This window comes from Cheilinus undulatus, linkage group 13 (assembly GCF_018320785.1).
Source record: "Cheilinus undulatus linkage group 13, ASM1832078v1, whole genome shotgun sequence".
NCBI classification, from domain to species: domain Eukaryota; kingdom Metazoa; phylum Chordata; class Actinopteri; order Labriformes; family Labridae; genus Cheilinus; species Cheilinus undulatus.
The window spans coordinates 9,686,115-9,696,731 of NC_054877.1; the positions used below are offsets into that span (position 1 = coordinate 9,686,115).

Here is a 10,617-nt window from a genome sequence, read left to right on the forward strand (position 1 = left end):
GGCATCACAAATAAAAGAGAGGCAACATGAAACAGCACACTTACTGTCTGAAACACTCTAAACTATAGTGAGAATCTCAGCAAAGGACAGAGGTGATAAACTATCAAATAACAAAAGTTCCACCTCTCAGGACATGAGGAGAAATATCACCCAGCTGAAAAATAAGTTTGATAAATTTTAAATCAACATCCAGTATACACAGCATGGCTTACCAATCTGCTGATCGGACCATTTTACAATCTGGCTAAACAAACTGTGGAAAGATTAAAATCACACAACAGGCTTTACTAACGGGATGTGAAAACAACTGAAAGTTTTACATCCTGGATAAACAACAAACTAAGTCTGAACACTTTGCCTTTATTCTAGATTTTCAAACAAGGTTCATAAGTAAAATGTCTAAATTCAGGATGAGTACTGAAATCTGGTACCAACATGGCACTGGTGCTAACATGTCCAGTATCTGCTGAGTTGAATCAAAACAAAGCCTTCGTCTGCAGTTGAGTCCCACTACCCCCAACCTAAAAATACAGCCTGTGTACATTACATAACCTGGTCCTTTGTGGAACGCTGTAAAACCTGATCATCCATTCCTTGTGGTAAAACTTAAGTCACCACACAGTCAGAATATTATTTTGTTCCCAGCAGAGATGTGCAGGTATGAGGATGGGCGTGGCTAGCAGAAGTGAAGACTGGAGCTTAAGACTCACTTGCTGTAGTAACATTAGTACACAGCTGTTATCCATCAGAGCTCAGAAACTGTTTAAGCCCAGCAGAAGAGGAACTATTTGACCATCACATCACAAAGGAATAAAATGGCTCAGCTTGGAAACCAATTACACAGAGAGCAAATCAGCTGCTCCATCTGTCTGGACCTCTTGAAGGATCCGGTGACTGCTACCTGTGGGCACAGCCACTGCATGAAGTGTATTGAAACACACTGGGATAAAGAGGACAAGCGGAAAATCTACACCTGCCCTCAGTGCAGAGAAGTCTTTTTGCAAAAGCCTGACTTGAAGAAAAACACCATGTTAGCAGATTTAGTGGAGGAACTGAAGAGGATTGAACTCCAAGCTGCTCCTGCTGATCACTGCTACGCTGGGCCTGAAGATGTGGCCTGTGACGTCTGCACGGGGAGAAAACTCAAAGCCCAAAAGTCCTGTCTGCAATGTCTGGCCTCTTTCTGTGAGAAACACCTTCAGCCTCATTTTGAAGCAGCTCCACTACAAAAACACAAGCTGACAGAGCCGTCCAAGAAGCTCCAGGAGAGCATCTGCTCTCGTCATGATGAGGTGATGAAGTTGTTCTGCCGTACTGATCAGCAGCCTATCTGCTATCTCTGCTCTGTGGACCAACATAGAGGCCACGACACAGTCTCAGCTGCAGCAGAAAGGACTGAGAGGCAGAAAGAGCTCAAGGTGAGTCGACAAAACATCCAGCAGAGAATCCAGGACAAAGAGAGAGATGTGAAGCTGCTTCAGCAGGAGGTGGAGGCTGTCAATCGCTCCGCTGATGAAGCAGTGGACCACTGTGAGAAGATCTTCTCTGACGTAATCTGTATCATGCTGAAAAAACGCTCTGATGTGACGGAGCAGGTCAGATCCCAGCAGAAAACTGAAGTGAGTCAGGCCAAAGAGCTTCAGGAGAAGCTGGAAAAGGAGATCACCGAGTTGAAAAGGAGAGATGCTCAGCTCGCAAAGCTTTCAACCACAGAGGATCACAACCAGTTTCTACAGAGCTTCCTTTCACTGTCACAACTCAGTGAAAGTACAGACTCTTCCAGCATCAGTATCCTTCCTCTGAGCTTCTTTGAGGATTTGACAGCAGCTGTGTCAGATTTTGGAGATAAACTACTGGATGTTCTGTGTGGGAAACAGACAAACATCTCACAGAAAGTGGAAGAAGCAGATGTTTCACCGTCACCACCAAAGTCTGACATTAGAGCTGAGTTATTGAAGCATTCATGCTATATCACACTGAATCCAAACACGGCACACGGATGTCTGCTGTTATCTGACAGGAACAGAAAAGCAACTTTAACGAGGCAGCAGCAGACCCTGTCTCGTCAGCGAGACAGATTCACTGGCTACTGTCAGGTCCTGAGTAAAGAGAGTCTGACTGGACGTTGTTACTGGGAGGTGGAGTGGAGCGGAGGAGTTCACGTAGCAGTGGCGTACAAGAATATCAGCAAAGTAGGGATGCGGGATGAATGTGCGTACGGACACAATGACAAATCCTGGGCGTTAGACTGTGTCAGCAAAAGTTATAACCTCTTACACAACAGTGTCAGCACTCCTTACACTGATCTTCAGTGTTCAAGAATAGGAGTCTACCTGGATCACAGTGCAGGTATTCTGTCCTTCTACAGCGTCTCTGACACTATGACTCTCCTCCACACGGTCCAGACCAAGTTCACTCAGCCTCTCCATGCGGGACTCAGGCTTTTTTATCCTGGGATTCGTTCTTTTGAATCTGCTGCTAAGCTCTGTGACCTGAAATAGAAAGACAGTGGATTCAATATAGACTGTTGCAGAAACTACTTAGTGGATGTATTATCATGATTTTAGCTGATACATGTCTATCTAATTCTAACAACTATAGAGCAGGTAGACCCTTTTGCCCCCTCTGGGATTTCTGGTGCACCTGCAGGACGACTTGGCCCAAGGATGGGATACAGTGACTTCAAACAGTGTTTAAAAAAAGATGATTAACAGATATAAAATTGATTATTGTATAGAAATGTTTGTTTTGTTTTTTGCTTAAATGCAATCTTGTGGTAAATGCTTTGTGAAGGGAAGCAAAAAGAGGAGAAATAATCATTTGATCCATCACTGCAAATTATCTATTTTTTAAATAAACCTTGTGTTTGGGGACAAAACAGACCAAACACATCAAAATACATCTGCTACTTCACTTTATCAGATACATTTTGTTTTTGGGTATGATCCATGTCCATGATCATGTTTACTTTGATTTTTAGACTAAATGTTATAGTGAGGCACTAATAGGCATTGTAAAACTGTAAATATTCTTATCTTAATCAATATGAAGGTATTTATTTTCTTTGGCATGAGGAGATTCTGCTCTGCACTGACTGTGCTGATTTAGTTAAAGTATTGAGCACTCTTCAAAGAGATTTGTGGAAAAACTGAAGGTTTGAATTCGGAATAAAATAAACACAGAAGTATGAACTTCTTGCCTTTATTTCAAGGGTTTCTCATAATTCTGATGGATAAAATGTCAAACTAATGGGAGAATAAAACTGAGGAATGTTGTTCGTAGAGTCTGTGCTCGGTGCAGGATGCCTTGGATGTAAGACAAACCAGAGGAATGCGAATGCGGTAAGGTGGTTGCACAACACGAAAGTTCACATATCAGCAATAGTGCCACTGAGGAGCAGGTAGGAGAAGTAGTCAAGGGAGCAGCAGGTCAGGAATTGTGGATATATTATGTTTTGCATACAAGTATATTAAGTTATCTTCAGATTTCACATGGCTTTAACCTCTTTATCTTCCAAGATGGGCTGTGAAAAGTTCTTCCAAACTTTGTAGTAGGTCCCATTGGTTAGAAAAGTAGTCCAGCGCTAAAGTCTGTGTTGAAATCAGCAAAAAAGACGCGTTCAAATTAGGAAATTTTAGGTTTTAAAGAATGGGTATAAATATGTCAGTATATAGATGACAATAACCTAGTAATGCAAAAATGTATTTATTTATTAATATTTTCAATCATTGAAGAACTTTTAGAGGGAGGTTGCAGCATTATTTATAATTTAAATGTAATTTATTCAGCCAATTTGTTTTAATACAATTTAATTAAAAAATTCAAATTAAATTTTATTTATCCGCTTCAATCACCGTACCGAAAACATACCGAACCGTGACTTCAAAACAGAGGTACGTTTGGAACTGAAATTTTTTCTGTACCATTACACCCCTAGTTCCAAGGAAACTCAGGCTTTGTGTTAATTTAGATTAATGTAACAACTATTTAAAGCGTACTAACACAGAACATCCAGAACGATCCATCTGAAAGCATTACATTTGTAAAATACCCATGAAAATTATTGCCTGCTTTCTTCTATTTTCAATCTAGTTTATCTTAAATATTTTAAAGTGGCAGCTTTATCTCACAAAATTATAATTCAATCTCAAATCTTTAATCAGATTTTCTTCAAACTGGCACAACTTGTGCACTAGTTGTATTCTCATTATAACGCTGGCTTCAAACATAAATACGCTCATATTTATTCTGTTTAGTTCTTTAATTCAGCCAAATTAAATTGACATTTACTGATGTGCATATAACTCCATAAAGAGTAATGTGGCCCCTTCATCCGTGCTCACCGACAAAAAAAAAAAACATCATGTAGAATAAAAGAATGCATGTTTAGTCGACTAGTGACTTTGTATAAAAAGATCTGTATTTTTATTAAGAGAAAACATGAATATGAACTGAAGGAATAAATGATAGAATGCAAAAATAAAGCTATGTTTCTGGCTCTGTACGAGGGGGGAGGCAAAGAGAAACTGAAGATTTATTGAAGACATCCTACTCCCAACCAGGTTAGACTGAGTTACCACAATAACTGACAGAGTCTAGGTTTCTGCTCCTTGTGAAACAGGCCTGAATCTGCCCTTATTCTTGGGTTTGAGTTTCCTCCTTCTCTGAAATGAAAATCCATGAGTCCCTTGTTTCAGGGTTAACAGACTCAAGGTTTGCACTAATCCTGCTTTTTAAAATGGGCCCTAGATATGCAATTGTATTTTTAGTGTTGAGTCGATGATGGAACGAAGCTGTTGTTAGTATGGTATGTGTAATTTACTTCAGTTGTAATAGCCTACTGCTAAGCTGGAGGAAGGATATTTGTGATTGGTTTGAATGGAAGTCAAACAATAGTTATCTTGATAATAAGTATTAAGTACACAAGTCAAGTTTTCTCTGTAGTTTTAAGCTCAACTGATTCCACGTGCTGAAGAGGAGTCCATTTATACACAGCATCATGTAGTAGTCTTTGTTTACCAGCACGCAGCGCATGCATCATGTGTAAAACTCATAGATAAGTTTATCTGAAGCAGTTAGACCATTTAAAGTATTTATTTCCTTTGCATATTAGATTAAATTGATTGTTTGCAGCAGAGAAACAAAAAAAAAACATTTTTAACAAATCTTAGTGAAATATTTATGTTGAAAACGAGTGCTGGATGTTTAATGTTATACTGACTGTAGGTCAGTGCACTTACCTGGTACCTTTATATTAGAGCCAAATTTTCATATGTTATCAAAGACTATTCAAAGTGAATGAACACTGCTGGACTCAAGCTCCTCACCCTTTATCCTGTGTTCTGACCAACACACCAAGAATCAGCTATACCTCAGAGCTTCTCTAACAGGTCTGTATCTTACCAAAAATCTCACAGACTTACCTGAATTTATAACCTCAGCCTCATTCTCATGGCAGTCCTTCTGAACTTCATCAGAGCTAAAAGTTGTGTAAGTTCTTCCCTTGAATTTCTCCTTTAAATGACAAAAAAATCATGAGTACAACATCAGGAGCTGGACCAGTTGGTCTGATACAAAGTATTGAAATGGAAAATATGACGAGGGTTAAAGCCAGCTCAGAACTCGTCCTATTTCTATTTCTTATCTCCTTTCTGCGATATTGATATTGTTTTTAATCAGGAACACTACTCCACAATTTGAAAAATTCATAGTTATAACCTAAAACACTTTCCAGATATCTCATATTGCAGAGCTAGAGCTGGAGACACCTATCTATAATTTTAGCTGAATGACTGCCCATAGAGGTCTCCCCATAAAGAACATTTTTATCATTAATAAAGTCAATAAAAATAATATTATTCTATATGTATTTTTTAAACAAAGTACACTTACTTTGCCATGGCTAAAATAGTATTTCAAACAGTGTAAATGATTCACAAATGCTTTTCGGTGCATCTTTTTCTGTGATTACTGACTTGGTCCACAACATTAACTCAATAGGAAAGAAGGCTGACCATTTATCATATCAGCTACATGAACATACACCTCGCCAGGAAATTAGGCTAACTGGATTGTTTTGGTTATTTGATAATTTATCACACTTTCTGCATTGAAAGTATCTGCAATTTAAGAATTTAACGGTTGTTAAATGTCTAATATGAACATCATTTTTCTTTGGAAGCATCTACCTAGCAGATATTACTTTTTAGTAAGCAGCCCGTTTAACTGCCATGTTAGACTCTGCTTTAAAACAGGAAAATAAAATAAAGGTGGAACTTTTTAGCAAGGTAAATATTGTGTTCACATTTTTTTCCACATCTGGTAACTTCGGCTAACAGCTAACATTACGGTTTTACGGATTTATGCATGAATTTTTCTGTTAGGTTACTGTAGTCAGCTAAAAAAGATTACAACCTTTTATTATAAAGATAACGTCCATTTCATGAAAGAAACATATCAGTATTAAAAAAATGTTTAAAAGGAAAAGCAGAACTTACTTTTAAGGAGGATGATGAATCCATGTAACACACCTAGCATGTCCCGGTACTCAACCGTTGGAGTGATCCGTCAGAACCAGAACCGGTTCGAACTGGTCGAATTTATGCTGCGTTCATTTAAAGTCGGAACTCAGAAATTTAGAGTTCCCTTTCGAGATGCATCATCTAAAATGAGCCCTGAACTTAAAATTTTCAACTCTGAAGCTTGACATAACTTCACTACCCCAAATTTCGAAAACTCAGGGCACTTTGTTTTACAGTTTTTCTCCATTGGTTTGGCTCATTTCTTGAAACAGAAATTACATTCTCAAAACTCTTAGATCATTTGGCAAAACAGTCTTACAGTTCAGTACGACACCATTGATCACCTGCAAAAGCTCATATCTCTCCCACAACTGTTCACTCATGCTTCAAAACTAAATCCTATTCTCATATAAAGAGTCAGTGCCCCCAAAATGTATTGTCCCTTTGGCATTGTGTAAGCACTGCAAGTCAAAATGTTTTGATGTTTTGCCACTATGGCAGATGACCATTGAAATATCCCTCATGTCCATCTCTCAGTCTTTCACTGACAGTGGTTACTGTGCTTTTTTTTTTTTTTTTTTGTCTAGCTTACAGAATACAATTGTGTATAAAACTGAAAAAAAGAACAAAATATATATACAGTTGAAACCAGAAGTTTACATACACTATATAAAAAGTCACATAATTTTTTTTTCCTCACCGTCTAACATTAAATCAGATTAAACTTTTCCTGTTTTTGGTCAATTAGGATTACCAAAATTATTTCTATTTGCTAAATACCAGAATAATGAGAACAGGATTTTTTTTAGACAATTTTTATGACTTTCTTCCAAGTCAGAAGTTTACATACACTAAGATTACTATGCCTTTAAACAATCTGGGAAAGCCCAGATGATGATGTCATGTCTTTGGAAGCCTCTGATAGGTTTATTGACAACATTTGAGTTAATTAGAGGCACACCTGTGGATGTATATTAAGGCACACCTGAAACACACTGCTTCTTTGTGTAACATCATGGGAAAATCAAAACAAATCAGCCAAGATATCAGGAAGAGAATTGTGGACTTGCACAAGTCTGGTTCATCCTTGGGTGCAATTTCCAGATGCCTGAAGGAGCCACGTTCATCTGTTCAAACAATTATACGCAAGTATAAACACCATGGGAATGTCCAGCCATCATACCGCTCAGGAAGGAGACAGGTTCTGTGTCCCAGAGATGAACGTGCTTTGGTCCGAAAAGTGCATCTCAACCCAAGAACAAAAGCAAAAGACCTTGTGAAGATGCTGGCTGAAGCTGGTAAGAGTGTGTCATTATCAACAGTCAAACGAGTCCTGTACCGACATGGGCTGAAAGGCCACTCTCCCAGGAAGAAGCCATTACTCCAAAAGAAACATAAAAAAGCCAGATTACAGTTTGCAAATGCACACAGGGACAAAGACCTTAATTTTTGGAGACATGTTCTGTGGTCTGACGAAACTAAAATTGAACTTTTTGGCCATAATGAGCATCGTTACATTTGGAGAAAAAAAGGGGGAGGCTTTCAAGCCTGAGAACACCATCCCAACTGTGAAACATGGGGGTGGCAGCATCATGTTGTGGGGTTGTTTTGCTGCAGGAGGGACTGGTGCACTTCACAAAATAGATGGCATCATGAGGAAAGAACATTATGTGGAAATACTGAAGCAACATCTCAAGACATCAGCCAAGAAGTTAAAGCTTGGGCGCAAATGGGTTTTCCAAATGGACAATGACCCTAAGCATACTGCCAAACTGGTTACAAAGGGGCTTAAGGATAACAAAGTCAATGTTTTGGAGTGGCCATCACAAAGCCCTGATCTTAATCCCATTGAAAATTTATGGGCAGAGCTGAAAAGGCATGTGTGAGCAAGGTGGCCTACAAACTTGGCTCAGTTACACCAGTTCTGCCAGGAGGAATGGGCCAAAATTCCTGCAAACTATTGTGAGAAGCTTGTGGAAGCATATCCAAAACGTTTGACCCAAGTCATACAGTTTAAAGGCAATGCTACCAAATACTAATGAAATGTATGTAAACTTCTGACTCTCAAGAAAATAATAAAAAAATGTCTAAAAAATGATCTCTCTCATTATTCTGGCATTTAGCAAATAGAAATAATTTTGGTAATCCTAATTGACCAAAAACAGGAAAAGTTTAATCTGATTTAATGTTAGACGGTGAGAAAAAAAAGTTTATGTGACTTTTTATATAGTGTATGTAAACTTCTGGTTTCAACTGTATATAGGAATTTACAGTAAGAGCAGACTCCAAGGTTTGACATCACATATTGCACTCCTACTGCCAAGGAAACTGATGATGGAGGAGACTGTAGAGTGGGTCACATGAGGCTGCTCTCGGTAGCCCCTCTGCCATTGTGAGGCGATGGTTGATCACATGGTCGATAATTATTGCCTGAATTTCATCCGGGACAGCATGGTGTCTTCGTGCTCCTCGGCCTCTTCTAACCCTTACTCCTCCTCCTCTTCTTCTTCCTCTTCCTTCAGCAGGCAGGTGCCCTCGTTCATTTGCTTGGCCAGGTGCCTCCATGTTCAGAAATTGTACTGGTCCTGGTCAAGCTCTATATATAAATTACATGTTTGGCAGCATTCACAATCATGGACAGCACCTGTCAGGTAACTAAACACTGTTTGATTGGTCGTCTGAGATGTGTGACACTCCTCCTTCGTTAGTCAAGTTCTAGTTTCATCTAACTGTCGATTAATCGATTTTTCCAGTGTTCAAAGAGATTCATGTGTGATATTCATGGTTTTACAGTATGTTCTTGACTAATGATGACCTATACATTGAAATGATGCTGACATGTTTTGGAGAGAACAACCATTAGACTGAGAAGTCAACAGTTTAGATCAACAAGATCAGTTCACTTGGAAATTGTGCTAAATGCAGGCTATCTGTACTTAATCATTTGCAAAGATGTACCGAGACATTGAGACATGTACCAAGACATTTGCAATTTGATGAAATGAAGGAGAAATTCAATTCTGTTGTGAACAATTGCCAAGTGGTTTGGAGGTTTGTCCATGTTATTTTGAGAATGTAATTTCTGTTTCAAGAAATGACCCAAACCAATGGAGAAAAGCTGTATTTGGTGGCAAATAAAAACTCGGCTGTGATGTCATCTCCATCTCGGAAGTCAGAATTTCGAGGTAAATGGAACGCAGCAATAGCTATAACAAAGGAAATGTTCTAGGTCCTAAGAATCAAACAACTCTACATAACATTACATACATTTACACCGTCCATGAGAAAATGTTTTGTATGTTTTTAGGCTTGTTGTAATGGCATGACTACATTTCACTCACTTTATGCAGTACATAACTGAAACATGCTGATTTAACAAAGAAAACATATGTCTGTGCATAATCTCAATATAATGTTTTCATATTTCACTAATTACAGAAAATGTACTTACTTGTATATTCTTGGAAAGTATTTCACATGCAGTACTATTACTACCACCACTAGTACTACTACAGTTACTATTATCATCATCAATCAGGAGAGCCTTAATACATGTTTTACTATGGTTTATATTTACATGTTTGGAAATGTCATAAATTGGGGATGCAGGACGGCACTAAGGAACTGGACCTGTACATCGATGAGATGTGCTGGAGGTGGCTGGGGTGGAGGAGGGTTGCGGTGGTAATCTGACTGCGGAGGAGAGGAGAACAGAATTTAAAATATGATAGCAGCAGGCTGATCGGATCGAGAGAGGTTGTGGTAGAAAGGGATAAGCTCAGAATTTATGTGAGCAGACGTCCATACCAGTTTAGAAGCAGAGCGGGAAATCGAAGCTGGAAAATGGAGACATGTAGGTAATGAAGATGAATGGAACTGAGACAATCTTGAAATACATGAAAAATAAAAACATTTCTATAACAGCATTTGACTATGTTGTCACCCAGAAATTATTAGAGCTATATTTGGCTGTAATTGCTGCTGTAAACACTTTTGTATGCATCAGAAAATGCATTTCATAAAAACTATCTGTAAGCAGAATATTCATATTAACTAGTTATGACTATGTTCACTGAAATTAAAAAGCAGTTTACAT

At 38.5% G+C, this 10,617-nt stretch overlaps 1 protein-coding gene across 1 annotated transcript; it reads left to right on the plus strand.

The window, feature by feature from the left end:
* Positions 1-815: 815 nt before the first annotated feature.
* On the plus strand, positions 816-2,501 carry LOC121519882 (tripartite motif-containing protein 16-like). The gene has a single exon (XM_041802981.1). It carries the CDS (start codon positions 816-818, stop codon positions 2,499-2,501), a length of 1,686 nt encoding a protein of 561 aa, XP_041658915.1.
* The last annotated feature ends 8,116 nt before the right edge of the window (positions 2,502-10,617 follow it).